The 16,163-nt window shown below is 44.3% G+C and overlaps 1 protein-coding gene across 1 annotated transcript; it reads left to right on the top strand.

Moving 5' to 3' along the window:
• Window positions 1-10,942: 10,942 nt before the first annotated feature.
• LOC119455573 (peritrophin-1) lies at window positions 10,943-15,831 on the top strand. The gene is made up of 3 exons (XM_037716973.2): window positions 10,943-11,044; window positions 12,073-12,265; window positions 15,597-15,831. The coding sequence occupies exons 2-3, from the start codon at window positions 12,092-12,094 to the stop codon at window positions 15,807-15,809; spliced, it is 387 nt and encodes a 128-aa protein (XP_037572901.1). The 5' UTR covers window positions 10,943-11,044; window positions 12,073-12,091; the 3' UTR covers window positions 15,810-15,831.
• The last annotated feature ends 332 nt before the right edge of the window (window positions 15,832-16,163 follow it).

Below are 16,163 nucleotides of genomic sequence, written 5' to 3'. Positions count from 1 at the left end.
TCATAAATATTCACCTTAAGAAAGAAATGTACTTTCAAAACACGTTACCTGCGTTTATTTTCCAAAATACAATATACCTAAAGTGCAAAAGATGATTGGAAACACGTTCGCATGTTCTCGAAACCAGCCAGCTATTTTTTTAGGAAGACGTTGGTACAGTAGAAAGAAACTAAACAAGAACCGTAACCAAATGTCCTGCATTTCGGAATATGCCATCGGGTGGAAAACTGCCAAACTAAGCAGCGACAAAGTGATAAGAAGAAGCGCGGCACAGCTGGCTTCGAACCTGCGAACTCACGATCGTGGTTATCAGCTGATCTTGATCTGTGGTCGCTCAACACGCTCGGCTACCGCTTCGAAGCGCTGCTGTTGGCGAAAACTAGGTTTATATATGTACCACAATAAATTCCGCGACCTTGTTATGAAAACTGCGATTTTGGAACGACTTCTTTGCCATTTCAAGAGCTGCTGCTGCAACTAGCTGAAAGCTGATTCATTGAAGTTGATAAATCATTGAAGTTGATAAATCCCCAGGAATACGTCAGTCAATGCAATAGGTTCATCGCAAATTGCTTTTTACTGGCCAAAAAAGCCTCCAAAATTTTGGCTTTTCAATAGACTCCCATAATTGAAACTTCGCCCGCAATTTGGAACGAGTTTTCTGCCGTAAGTAATGGTACCACTTGCATGTTATTTCGGGCTAAGCGCCAAGAGCCTATTTCCACGGGAATATTTTAAAACATGGCTTCTATGATTAGTTATTTGAAAAAAAACGACGCTCTCCCGTAGAAAACGCGTATGTTTTCAGAGGCGGCCGCTAGAGGCGCTGTTCGGCGATGTCCCAAATTCCTGGTAATGTATAACAATTTTACACGCCTTTAATTTCAAAATCTTTTTCTTTTAGGCTCATGGTAACTACTGTATGCTACATACTGGGGCCGGATTCACAAAAACGTTCTCACGCTAAAACTGTTCGCAGAAGCAGGTGTCAGCCAATCGTGGTGCAGCACTTACGATCGAAAAGCTTTGTGAATTCGGCCCCTGGTGCTTTGTTACTCTGTTTTAGATCTTGTTTGGTTTGGGTATCACTTCTTATAATGTTACCTTGAAAAAAGTTTTAATGCGTGTATACATGCTCCCCGCTATAATCCTCCTCGAGCGAATATGGGACTGTGTGATAAATAAATGAAAGGCTGTTCCAGTGACTGAATCGTCCTGGTTCTGTTTTCAAGAAGGCTTAAATGTGCGTGCGATGAGGCGAAATTTAGTCACGGTGTTACGCAGGCTAATAACCAAAGTGGGCCATGCAGCAATAAAACATATACGTACCGCCGCAAATATACACAGGCTTCAAGCGTTGAGTTGTACGAACAATGCTGAAAATGTGTTCCTATAATAAAGTTTTACCGCATGGCCTGCATATTGGTTCTTGGTTCACTAAAGTCATGTTATTCTATTGATGGTCTAGTCGTATGCACGCCGTCATATGCAACAGTTGTCGCCTTGCGTCACCCTTGAATCACCTGTTAACAATAAGATTGTCGAACTTAGTGTGTCCTAGTGGTTTTTCCCACATTCCTTTGGTGCGAGATATCATTTTGTAGTTGGATTCATGATCTGTCTCGTTAGCGAATTTATTGTAAGGATAAGACCATGCCGCGTGCAGTTGGGCCTTTTCTCTGTGCTCTATTATGTCTGACTAGCGGCATTTTCAAGCTTAGTACATTAAATAAAAGAAGCAAAACAATGCAGCACTTACACCATAGAACATTCATTTGAAGAGCACAAATTTTTCATGTGCCAAGAAAATGACAACGTAAGGGTGTGTAAATGGTGTCATGCCACCCAAAAAGCGTTTAGCATTTAACGAGAGTGCAGCAATCAGCTGCTCAATATCGTATTTGACCGTTTTTTCCCCGAATCTCTACACAACGCCGCCACACACGTCGCACTGCGGGAGAAGACGAATACTGTCGAAAATGTTAACTTCCTATTGAGAATGCTTATTGTAACCAGAAAAAAAATTCTGCCGACTTTTTTCTAGGGCAGCATGGGCTTGAAAGAAAGCAAGTGCTAAGATCCAAAGACAAAGAGTTGATAGACTGTCACTATCCGCTTTCAAAAGCACAAAGCCAATTTGTCTTGTTTGTGGTAAGGTTATGACTGTTATTTGACCGACTAGGGGGGTGGGACGGTTTTTTGGCGAGAAAACAAAAGTAGTAGCCCTGGCATTGTCCGATAAATGACCATACTCTGACAGTCCACGTCTCGGCCGCACGAGAGTGGAGCCACGTGTGCAACTTTCAATAAAAAACGACTACAGCGCAAAAGCTTGTAATACTCGCCTTCGCGCACTACCGTTAAATGTCGCACGTTTAATAAAAGGAAAAGAAAGATGAAGTAGCACTGTGCTTTTTGATCACCTCGGAAGGGGACTACTTCCAAGAACGCCGAACGCAGATGACTCTACCTACTGCAAAAATGTTTAGGTGTTTCCGTCGAACGAGACAGTGACCTTATGTTAATGTATTGAGACGCTGCCCAAAACAAACAGGAAGAAAACAACAAGAGACGGGAAAGAGCGCACACTACCTAATACCACCATTTTTGGGCACTTGTACTTTGGATTCACTTTTAAAGCAACGGCTTGCGCGAGAGAATATATCCATTTTTCCAACAAGGAATCGACCCACCACCCGAAATTCTCTTTCTGCGTGCTGATATGCGCCATCCAATAGAAAACCGGATTTACAACATGTCTATGCCACCGTATCCGCAGTGGCAGACACCAAGCTGCTTTTTGTAAACGACACGCTGTGCCCCATTTGCTCGAAAAAAATTATCGGCACTCAGTCGCAAGAAGACAGAACTGCGCCTGTATTCGAAACTTGTATGTGTATTGCGCCTGGCTTGAGCGTAATAAGTAATAATAATATTAACTACAATAATATTAACAATAAGGTCAATTTCGCCCGACAGGCGAATCACTCATTGCGACAGAAATTTATTAGACAGCTGTGCAAACTAAGGTTAGTCGTTTTATCAGCTGCATAAACGGCTGTAAACATTCGCTTACTAACTAAATTAACCTGCACGTTGTCACGCGCGCACAATCACAAACGAGCACATCTCTCTCGATAAGCGCGGACACTCGCTGTCAAAACGATGGCGTAGGGGAGAGTGGCAGCAACAGCAAGCGAATTGTCCATCGTGCTACTTCTAGCTGCAACGCTAACTAATTGCGCCGAGAATACACCGCACACGAAGGCATCAGGGGCACTTTAACGAAAAGCTATTCCAAACTGCTTCTATTCTATTTTTGCAATCAGGCCTCCATGATTGCCCAACTTCACTTGTCTTTCACGCAACGTAAAGGAAAAATATTAGCGTAGCTTGCACGGGAGGCGCAATGCTACAGAGAAAGCGGAGCTGATGGGCACCTAGCTTGGCATGGCTTTTGGACTAGGCTAAGCACTACCAAGTCATTCCCAGCATTTTCCGGAATTTATTGATCATTTATCGATTATCGATTAGCTGCTGGTTGACTATCGATTGTCTATCGATGAGAGACTAAGCTTAAGTAGTCCCAACCATGCTTAGCTAGACTTAACCAGGCTCAGCTTCGCCAGTTCACAGAGGTATGTGTCATTGCGCTTGGACCCTTTCTGCACTACCGCCAGGATCGGCCCACAATTTCTGTCCGCAGGTTACGGACTAACGCTCGGCTTAAACAGCTCCGCTGTTAAAAAACCGCGAGAGCTACTCACTCTTATATGACGTGTGCACACTAATTATGCATGTGAGACCGAACAACAGAAAAATATTATTTTTCGATTCTATGCCTTTTTACCATCAGCCATCCGCAATTGGTCAAAAGTTTTCGGGCTGCGTCCACTTCGCCTGTCTGTCACCTGACGTCCAAAAACCGTGAAAAATCACTGCGTCAAGGTGGCTTGTACGCATTAAAGATGCATTATTACGCCGATCAAAACTTAATTTTCTTTTTAATAGCCGGACACTGCCCCGTTCCGACATCAATAGAAGGTGGGTACCCGCCGATCGCTCTGGCACTGGCTAGTCGGAGCTGCCGTGGAGAATGGATTTATTTGCCTATATTAAAAATTTTGCGTGACATTATATGGTTGTCGAGTCCTTTCAGCACGAAAACGACATCGCTATGTCAAATTTTCTTCACTGAAGATTCGTTTTAGCTGCATTGTTACGTTTCCGTTGCACGCCGACGTGATTTTATAGCAGACACCGAAAGCTAAGTAAGAAGAAGCAGGGCAAACGCAGACGCCGGCAACACCCTGCTCATCAGGTTATCTACTTTCACTGCGCTAGCCCGGCCCCACGTTACCCCTCCACTTCTGCGTGCTCATCGCCCTTGGTCAGCCAATCAGGTAAGAAATATATGTTAAGTTAGGCAATGCTATTCCTTTTGAAAGCAAACAACATGCAGTGACCTCCTATAAAATAGGAGAGCGTTTCAATAGCCTTCTCAAACAACGCTGCGAGTCACCGCCCGATGCTTGCGTTGGCGGTTACGTAAATTGGACATCAGGTGATTAGAAGGAAAACAGATTGGAATAGTTTTACGTTATAGGGTCCCAGCCATCGGCCCGCCTAGACTTTGTACCCAGCGCAGATCGCTTTCTAGATCGGGGCCGCGCGGCCGCGCTCAGCCGCGCCATACGTAGCCGCCACGGGAGTAAAACGTCCCCCACTTTCCCTGCGGCCTTGTGCGCGATGGAAGACGGAGCGCTTTTTCCCCGCCTTCCTCCCTTGCGCACGCGAGACTGAGCAACCATTCTTTGCTCACCCTCTCACGCTTTCACTTTACCCATACCATACGGCGCGCAGCCACGATGTTATCGCACTTGGACATTATACGAAACATCACGTCGACGACGACGGCGGAAATGTGCCTGGAGTGTCCATATATTTGCAATCGCAATAAAATTATGTGGATCCGACTCAGTGTGGTAAGCAGAGTAAGCGAAGCTTTCTCTGCTGTTTGCTTTGACTGACGATAGTACGCGGTGATCTTAACAGTGAATGTTTAATTTCTTCAGCATTTAGTGCAACGCGAGAGTGGTGAGTTGATGTTCTGCGTGCACCTGTTTGTCCGTGTAATACACACAATACACAGCGAGACGTGCTTGCTTGAGGCATTGTTGTGCGCCGTTTTTCATAACCTTCGAGATTGAGCCACCAGGCTTCTAAGATGAATCTGGCACGCTTCCACTCGCACCGGCAACATACGGCATCCGGCCGCGATGTTATCGCAGTCGGACTTCACACGGAACATCGCGGCGACAGCGAAGGCGACGCGGATGACGTCGGCGTAAATGCGCCTGGAGTGTACATATAACTGCTTTCACAATAATAAAAAAAAGTTGTGTACGGGAAATACCGCTGCCATAAACTAGAAGCTTGTTTCCCCACAGTACGACTGAGTTTGTGGAGAAACAAACGCATTGTATGTTTCTTCGTATTTCCAAGCGATTTGGTGCGACTGCATTTAAAAGCCCGGAATCAGGTTAGTCATGTCCGAACGATCGTCAGACCAGTGTTTTGTTGCGCTACGAGGACATTGTAAGAGTCACCTTACGAGAGGAAATATTCCCGACAAAGCGGGGCTCCGAGAAGTATTCTCAAGAGATTACCAATTTGCTCAGCTAAGCAATCGTGTGGCTCACAGCAGGCCCTACAACAATTGACCCGGTGTAGTTCAGCGGTTGCGGCTCCACTTTCTCAAACCTTCACAACCTTACCTTCGCGTATAACGTGCGAGATTTGCGTACACTTAACAGGCACGCATGATTTTAGTTATACTTCCGAACTGATAAAAGAAATCACGCAGAAACTCCTCTGGGAGTTGCCTAAGTATGCACAAGCATTGTGCCGCTTGCTAATCCCCACGCTGCCCGGTGTCATCATCAATGTTATGAAACTTGATTCGACCAGCATAAACCCTTATAAACCCTCATCGGTCGTTATCAACCTTATCGAACACGATCCGACCCTTACGAACTATTATCGGTCCTTATCAACCTGGATGTCCAGCTAAGCTGTTACAAAACCACCACTACAATTGCTGAGGGAGCATGCAATGTTTATTCATGGTTCGGATGCTTGTTTTGCACTTGTTCTTTATTGAAACGTGTGCTGTTCTGTGTATTGTATGGGTGATCTGAATGAATGTATGCGCTGTTCGCTTCACTTCGCTGAGCGCTTGTAGCCTCTGCCTTACGTGGTTATGAGCCATTGCATTCGTCTTACGTGACGGACGGACAAATTTCTCATTTGGTAGGCATAGAAATGCTTATGCATTTAAAACTAAAACGGGATGGTTTATTAAACGAGACGAAGCTGCTGATTTTCGCTGTAACACGGGGACTATCTTTTCCTCTTTATTTCGTTCCGTCACGCGCACTATAGATCATGAGTTTTTCCTTTCAATTTGTTTTTACACTGATAATATTCAAACCTTCGCATTGTCGGCACATTGCACTAAACACACGTAACACACGTAACAAATTAAGTAAACACCTAACAAGTAACACGTAAACACACGTAACAAGTGCTCTATTTGGCGATGTCCTTTTGTGTCAAAAATTTGCCTAATACTAAATCTGTCTAAGCACCTTATCTTTCTAATGGTAATGAAACACTTTACCATGCATCGAAACTTGAGAAAAAGGGGTGGAGCGCAACCAGGCTTCGCGCTTCGATGGCACTCCATAAAGCCATTTGGCCCGCTCCTTCTTGCAGAATCTAATACCATCATCTTTCCTTATACGTCATGGAGCAAATATGCATCACAGCTGCACATTCGTGTCCATTTTTGACATGGTCCGCAAGCTCTTTCCCATCAATTCCACGGCGGACGAATCTTTTGCCCCTGTGAGAGATGCTTTGCCGCATAGTAGCCAAACAAAAGCGCCCCAGGAAAAAAATTCAGCCAGCGGATTAAAACCAAACTGGACCTACATATATAGAGAGACCTAAAGTATGTGCCACTAGAGTGCAATTAGCGGATGAGTTTTTACTGTGCTGCAAACTACATTTTAAAAATCACCCCATGCATTTTCAATGGGTCTACAAAAGTGCCCCAGGAAAAAAATCCAGCCAGTGGAATTAGACTACACTCGACATATACCGTGAGAACGTTGTCGGGATTTAGTGCCTAAAGTGCAAATCGCGAAAAACGAGCCATTGCTCAGTAATCGATTTTTAAAAAATGCTTCCCATAGAGTTACGCCAACCGCATCGCCCCAGGGTCGGCTTCGCCGCAGTAGTCGATGTCCCAGATTGCTGGACTTGAGCAACATATTTATTTCACAATAGTCACAACAACAATTTATTTCGTCAAGCATGACAACAGCATACCGGTCTTCCGATTCAACTCTTGGTTTCTCAAAATCATCAGGAATGAAATGGTCCTATAGTTTGTCCATGGAGAAAACAAAGAAAAATAGGAATGTTAATAACCCTACCCTGTGACAGTGCTTAAAATATCTAAACTGTAAATAGTCGCAAAAAACAGTCAGGAAAGCTATAGAAGACATTTTGAAGCAACATTTTCTGTATAGACCTGGTGCTTGTTCAAAACACGTTATTCATGGCAACCGCCTCCTTTTACTTTGTAGCACAACACGCTCACTTGAAATGCATGTTTGTTGTTTCCATCGAGCCGCGCGAATCAAGCACTGCAGCTTGCTTGACATGTATGTACGTTTTCTTCAAACGCGGCGCGCAAACCGAATGAAACAGTGGAGAGCTTGCTAGGAAGTTCGTACTGCGATGTTTTCAACAGCACTAAGTAGAGGAGCTTACTTGAAACATAGGTACTGGGCGATTTTCAATAGCGCAAAACAAAGCGAGCCGCGCAAACCGAACAGTTTACTGGAATCAATAGCACAAAGCAGAGCGGGTCGCGCGAACCAGAGACCCTACTTGAAAGATAGGTACTGGGCGATTTTCAATAGCGTGAAGCAAAGCGAGCCACGCGAACAGAGCAGCTCACTCAAAACCACGTGTGCTAGCTACATAGTGTTCAATAGCCGCACCCAGAGCGATGAGCGTGAACCGGACAGGTAAAGTTTAGCGGTCACACGCAAGTACAGTCACTTGAAAGCAATAACTGTCCAGCAAACTAGTTATTCAAGAAACTTACCTCGCACAAGCGGGTGTTCTTCGAGGGCGCGAAGTTTTTGCGGCCAATTCTGTGGAGCCACGCAGACCGTCGTTCACCGTCGTCCTTCCCGCACGGAATACAGAAAAATGCTATCCCAGACTCCGTTCGCTTGCTACACCCGAAGGCGCAGCAACCAGGCATGATGATGGGTTATTTCTGACGCCTGTGTTCGCAAGCGCAACGCAAGCGTTGAACGAAACGGCGAAGTGCTCTCCGTGCGCGGTGCGTACGCTACGGGTTCGACGTGCCAACTGAAAGGGCTTGGAAGAAATATGGCGGCAAAAGGTCACGTGACACGAGCGCCCCAATCACCGGTGGCCGCGGCAGGCGGCGGCGCGCGGAAAACAAATGCGATACTCTAAAAATTTTCCAGTGACTCTATCACAGCCGACCCTGGTGGAGAGGAGGAAAGAGGAGAGGGGCAAGAACCAGCTTCTCGGCTCACGCGGCAGGCATCTTCTTAAGCAGGCATTGGGCTAGGATATGGAAAAGCAGGTGTCCGAGATGCTGACAAAAACAAATCGTCATGTGGCCCGATCCTGATGATAGTGCAGAAAGGGTCCAAGCTCAATGGCACATACCCCTGCGGGCTCAGGGACCTGTAACGTGTACTTGAACTACCCTTGTCAATGAATGTGCCCACGAGATTGACGAGCAACAAGAGCGTCGATTCCCGTGCGGGAGGAGTCGCCATCTTTGCCAAGACCGACTGCATGAGTGCCACCCCGTAGGATATGCCAGTCGTAAATGATGCCCCCGTCTCGGATTGTGCGCACGTTTGTGCCGTTAGGCTAGAAGATGTCACAGTAGTTGCTGCGGCATAGATCCCTCCCGCAACCTCAAAGAGAGAGATCGAAGTCTTACTGATTGACTTGTTCGGTTGGGTGTTTCTCAACAACAACAACACATCCGTCGTCGTCGTGGGGGACTTTACGTTGACACCAGCAGACGCCACCGAAGGTGGGTCTCATCGTTCATGTTGGAACGTTTTGGCTTAAAGTGTTGCAATAAAGTGGATGTGCGAACAACAACACGCAACAGATCATGCACTGATCTCAAGTTTAGTAAGTATGTGTCTAGAATCGATGTGCAACCAATTGCAATTTACCATAGCGGCCATACGGCAATAATCAATATGGTGACCAAGTGAATGGAATTTTAAAAAAGAGACAAGACAAAAGTAAACAACGAAGGTATGTGTTGTGTCTTTGCAACCATTTAGCTTAACCAGCAAATTAATATATATATATATATATATATATATATATATATATATATATAATTAAACAAAACCAACCGCTTCGATGGTCTTCCATCTTCGCATAGTGGAAGGGCTCTGATTTTGTTTTATATATAAGCGTTTATTGCTGTTGACACACGAGCGGGGTCTGCAGCGCCAATGCGAAAGAAATGGGGCACGCGAATTTTGATAATTTCACAGCAATCAAACACGGTTGACGAGGTTGATCATTTGTAGAGATTGGGCGAAATAAATTAGCATTTATAAAAATATGAAATGGTGGCGGTCTTTACTTTTTTGTCCATGTTGGTTTCCCTCTACTTTTCCTACTACTACGACGAGCAAGGAAGTGTGCACTGCAGCGCTACTAGTTCCAGCGACCACCACTCGGGGCACACTGCTCCATTGGAGGAGATATAGGAGGCTATATGAATCTGGGCAGGTTATAGTAACGCTGGTGATGAGCATGCGCGAATTTTCTCTTGCCGCAAGTGTACGGCTTTGCAGCAATTGACTTGCGGCAATACCTCTTTATTCACCTGCACAGTTCATCGTCATAGCTTTAGCCCGCATTTAACCCTAGAACGCCAGCAAACCGAGAGCAACACAGTGTACTGTCCTGAGCGAGGTGCGACAGAGGGAGAGGGAATGTATTGAAAAGGCACAGTTACCAGAGGTCTATACAGGGCGAGAACAGGCACGGTGTCAAGCACGCCGCAATATTCAGGCGTCGCGTTGGACGACCCTTAGCCGATATTGATGTACCTTTGGTCCGTTGCTGTATAGATCTAACCTTCATATGACGAATTTTATGGTCCACTGTATTCTTTTGTAATGTCATTAAGCGTCTTAGGATACCTCACGCCCTTTACGATGTCTGTCTGTCCATCTGTCCGTCCTTGATAGGTAACTTAACATGCTCAGTATCTTAACGTACTCTTAACCTGCGCGGTTGGCTAGAGCGCTATAGCATTGTGAGGTAAAGAGAAGAAAGCGTAACCATACAGAAATGTTTATATTCGAAATACGGTACTGAAGAATATGCAGTTTGAAGTTTCACGTGGCTTTACTTGAGTTGTGGCATGATCTTTCAAACCCTAAACCTGCCCTCAAGTATAGATATAATTCCTCGGTCATCAATACAGTGTACCAGCGCTTTGGATAAAACCCGGCGGGCTGTACTAATACGGGACAGAAGTACGTGCGAAACCTCTCACTCATGCCTCAACAACCCTTCCGTCAGTGCAGAGCAAAAAGACATACTGAGATAACCTTGACTTGCTGCGGCCACAAATAACCACCGGTCGTATGGGGACACTCGCCGTTGGAGCATTTAACGATTGGGAAACATTGACGCAACCGCTGCTCTCAAATTGGTCTACTGCGGGTCGGGTCCATCAGCGAGCGAGGATGTAAGGCTCGCACATCAAAACTGAGGCCGCTATAAAACCCGCTCACCAATGACGCCAGGCACCGCTTATCAAATACGACGTCTTGTAAACTGCATTTCAGCTGATTGCGAGGAGCGCGGTACATAAGACCACGGGCCGACCCCGACTGACAGGCACTCGAGCCACGCGGAGCTTGGTGAGCAGTTGTAGGTGAGTACGAAGGATCGCTTCTCACTCGCAACATACGTTGCAGAAAATTGGTTTCATCTTTTTCCCAACCCATTCTAAGAAAGTTTTGACGCAAACTTCAAGTCTCCAGACCCTTAAATCGCTTTAGAGGATCTATGCGCCTGGTCACCTTCAACCAAAGATTTGCAGCCTAAAATTAAAAACGAAGCAGCACGAATGTCAAACTCTAATCTGCTCGACTGTCCACATTCAGGTGAAGTTAATCATGTAGTGCTCAAAGTATCAAATACGCTACGCTGTTTTTATACCTCAAGATTTCGATGTAACGCACAAGATACTTAACCCTTATAACCTATATAGTTGCATTTTCGATATGATGGATTAGTTTTTATTTGCCGATAGTTCTGCGAAAGAATTACTACGTAAGCAATTACCGTGTTATGCATAAAGTAAGATAATATTTTATTTCGTATAAATGTTTAGACACGACCGACATAAGCTTGAACAAGTTACAATAAGTTTCCTTAACATGGTACTGTATTTAAGTATCACAGCGTTGACAACAAGTGTTGATATGTAGCCCCTTCCATTTATTACCTTCTGAAGTTCGTTTCCCGCTTTAGCTTCGCATGAAAAGGTACGTACTTATGCATGGAAACGCAGTGAATTTCACTATCACTTTAGCATGTTTGCGAGACATACAAACATCGCTGCGCAATGGCCACTATACGTTTGTGGGCATGTGAATGGGAACTTTCGCTTAGTGCATTTTCAACATTTCCTCTCTCACTTCCTTTTTTAATGATCGTACTAATTATTCCGCCTCTTGCGCATTTCAATTCATTTCTGAGCAATCATCCATTGGTCTGACAAATAGAACTCTCGCACCAACTTTACGTCAGAGGTAAACGTCAGAATGCCTACCCTGATGTCTCCTTCTATGGTGACCATAACATACTTACACTGTCATATCTCTCCGCAACCACTCGGTACTTCAAGCATCATACAGGCGGGGTCGCGTTAATATTATTATTATTATTATTTTGCAGCAAGTCGCAAGTACCAGTCATGCATCTTAAAGTTATGGTGCCCGTTTTTGTGGCATTTGTCGTGACTGTGGTGGGGATCTCGGCGGTCAATGCTGAGGAATTGGTGCTCTGCCCTGTCGTGGACGACAAGGGGGTCAACGCCACCCTCCTGCCAAATCCGTACAACTGCTCCACGTTCTACCTGTGTTCTCAGGTGAAGGTCTTCCCTAGTGCATGTCGCATTTAGCCTTAGTTAAAAATACTGAAATGAGCTGTACATTCGGGTATACGGGTTGAAAAATAAAATAAACAAACATCTGCACGAACATTCCGTTCCCAACAACCTATTCAAACGCCGACTATCCCTGCTCTGAGCAAGAGTCCCAACAGGTAGCCACAGCCGCAATGCAGAGCTGCTCTGATATCAGATCTTAAATCAGTTCACACATCTCAACGAGCAAACCTCAACGTTTTACATTTCTCAGTATTTTAATGTCAAGTGCTAGCGCGCAAGTTAAACGTTCCATATGATATTATGAAACGAATCCGTAGTAGTGAACTCCAAGTCGCACGTTTTCTACTGTTGGTGCAGACGCAACTTTCTAATGTACTGATATCATCTTCTTAGTGCACTGGCTGATTTGCTCCCAGCATTCAAATGACTATGAACACAAGGGTCAAGTAATCAACACAAAATTCAAAGCATCAGGCATATTTATGACAGCAGTACGATGCTGCCTAGATACATTTAAAGAAAACTTTGAATCCATTTACTACAGCCTCTTAAAAACACAATTTTGTAGAGCCCACGAGCGAAGCTTAGTTGCTCCTAGGTTCAAAGCTTCAATGTATTCTGTGAACCGACTCACCTGTTCTACCACAGATGCATTAAGATCTTTAGTCTGGATCACTGCATGATGCAACCAGAACTTTACCTTTTCAGCTTACCGTTGTGTACCCTATAATCGGTCAATAACAGCTCACTACATAGAAGAACCTGTCTTTCAGAATTCCGACGAATAGAGTTAGAATCATCGACACAATCAAATGGCTCAAGTAACACAAAGCCCAAGCGTAAGAAGCATCTTTTCAAAGTATTTCAACGTTTCTCTTTATTGCTCTGAACTCAAAGTCCTTATTTTTTGTTGCAATATCATCGATATATACGTCTAATAACAAATACATAGAATTGAAATACAGTGTCATGAATGTTAGAACAATACCACTAGAGAATTGAAATGAACCTTTTAACAAGTAATGTCTAAATATTTTCATACTGCAACTATTCCTTGCAGTGAGTACAGGGCAACACATATTGTTAAAAACAAAAGCGTATCCAGCCCAAGGTTACCTTTGGAGCTGAAGCACCTGCCAGAGCAACGCATAGTTGGCTTTTTTTAATTTCTGGCAAAGGCGCGGACTCGACATCGACGCTTGTTTATGCATAACGTTTAACGATTTTTCACCCGTGAGCTATAAACATCCGGTTATCAAAACCGTTAGTTAAGAAATCCTAGCCTATGGGGCCTCCCGCTTTCTTTATTACTCTATAACTCTCGAAAATATTTTTCTGTCTCCTTCGCCACCGCAAGAACCCAATGAAGCTTGCACTGTGCGAACATCCCTATAGTGAGGGTTTTTTTTTTTTTCACATGACTCCACAGATTTCGACAAAGACCGCTGGCTTTATTATGATAGCTGAAGCGCCGACAAAATATGTGTCATAATATCGAATTATGACACGAGAGGTTTCTGGAGTGAGAATCCGCCGGCACTCTGAGGTCACAATGCGCGTACTACACTGTTCCCAAAACAGCAACAACTCTGCTTTCCTTCTTTTCGGGTAATATTCGTGATGCAAGATTCGAAAGCCACACTGCGAGGGATATCTATGTTAAGGCACCCTTGGAGGTATTTTGCAGGGGTGTGCGAATATTCGGAGCTTTCGCATAACGAATCGAATATTGTCCTATTCGACAAGGTCCTCGAATCCAATAGCCAGAATTCGCAAGTGCCAAGGTATTGCGAGTGGTTTTCGAATAGTTTCCATTGCAAGCTGTGCACAATTGAACTTCGAAACTGAAGCGACGGTTAAGCAATTTTCACTGTTCCAAATTTCAACGGGGAGTTGCGTAATGCGCACTTCGTCGCTCGAGAAGCGAGACTTTTCCAGCTAAACCAAAACTATCCGCACTCAACTTTAGCTCAGATACGAGATTTGGCACTATATGTATTGTTTGGTACTACTTTATTGATGCTGCAAGCGTGTTCTCTCGTGAATAAATCTTAATACAGTTGACTGCATCAATATTTCATAAGATAACGGCACCATTCGCAGCGATAGAGAAATAGGGCTTTCTTCGTTGTGACATTGCTGCAGTCGACGCGAATTTCCCTTTTATTCTCGTATGTATGCACAGAAGGTTACATAGACTGCCTTTCTTGTACCTCCATTCTGCAAGTTCACGAGCAAGCATACTCCATACAATTCAGGCTATCTGATTTATTGCTCAATTAAAGCTTTTAATAAAGCGTCCTTCATAATGAGCAGTACAATGACGGAAATGTGTTGATGTAGAGAATACGGTAATGTCAACGTTGCTATTGTATTACTGGTGAAAACGGCTGCTCAGTATTCGAAAACTATTAAAAAAATATTCGATATAACGTTCGACTTGATTCGCTTTTCGCACTGTTAAATTTATATTATATTCAGTGTCAAAAATTATATTCGCACACCCCAATTCTTTCGGAAGCCTCAGGGACTGGTCCCATAAACAACGTTTTGCGGGACAAAAAAATGTACAAAGGAAATTTATGTATCCCATATATACTGCACCTACGAAGCACCAACTTCCAATCATTTAAGAGAAAGTGGAATCATTACCGTTTATAATGTTTACAACTATCGCTTAAGTATTAAATTTAAGCTAGCAACCCAAAAGAATTTAAATAACATATTTAATCTCGCCTGATTAGGGGAAAGAGGACATTAATATTTAAGTAGATGTGCTGAATCTTGGGAAGCAACCACCCCTCGGTTAACACAGGCAGACACCGTTTACAGTAGACGCGTTCATCGCTTGTGAATACGTATCAAATGGCCAACTTTGACCTGCTTACCTGCGCATACCGCGAAATCCGCAAGAAGTATTCAACTCAAGCCTGGAGGTAAACATTATATTGTACAGTAGCAATTGCACTCTTACGTATATATCGTGACACCTGACCACCCGTTCATTATCACTTTGCTGTCATTAAGTACTTTGCGAAATTAGTTTGCGTCCACACGATTATTCACTTCGTTTTATTACAGTTTTTGTCTTACGCGAGTTTTTTGTAAGAACTGTATGACGTGTGTCCGCTGCTCCGGTTGCTGAAATAAAAAAGAGGGTTATGGCTCCGTCAAGCTGTCTGGGACATCTTTTTTTTTCTGCATCTGCTCTATAAATGATTTTATATGTTACTTGATAACCCTATGGCAAATGCTTGCCAACGCTTATTCTTTATCTCTAAGTTTTCGAACAATGTTACCGTTACCGCAGGGTGTCCCAGAGCTGATCGAATGCCCCCGTGCTCTGCATTTCAACCGTAAGCTGAACGTGTGTGACTTCCCGTGGCGTGCTGCCTGCGTCGAGCTCGAATTGCCCACCGAACCCGCATTGCCCACCACTGACGCGCCCGTGGTAACCGAGAAGATCGTCATCACCAAAACTGTCAAGGAGGTCTACAAGCCCGTCGACGAACCTACTTTGTAAACAATAAAGATTCGGCGCCAGACACTGGTTGATATGTGTCACTTCCACTAGCAAGAACCGGCGCAGAAGTTGCACTTCGCACCATGATTAAGACTTACAGATTGACTCCAACCAAATAAGGTAATTTATGAACCCGACGTTTCGGAGCCAAATCGGCTCCTTCAGGGGGAGCCGAATTGGCTCCGAAACGTCGGGCTAATAAATTCCCTTATTTGGTTGGAGTCAATCTCTAAGTCTTAATCAATTTTTCGCAACCAGGCAGGTAATTCTGTCGAAATGTTTAACTTAACTTCGCGCTATAGTACGCGGTAGTGGAAATTAGTGATTTCCACAAACAGTCACCTACATTCCCTG

This window comes from Dermacentor silvarum, chromosome 6, assembly GCF_013339745.2.
Source record: "Dermacentor silvarum isolate Dsil-2018 chromosome 6, BIME_Dsil_1.4, whole genome shotgun sequence".
Classification (NCBI taxonomy): domain Eukaryota; kingdom Metazoa; phylum Arthropoda; class Arachnida; order Ixodida; family Ixodidae; genus Dermacentor; species Dermacentor silvarum.
Note: the sequence above shows the minus strand (reverse complement) of the source record. Positions and strands in the feature narration are given on the sequence as shown.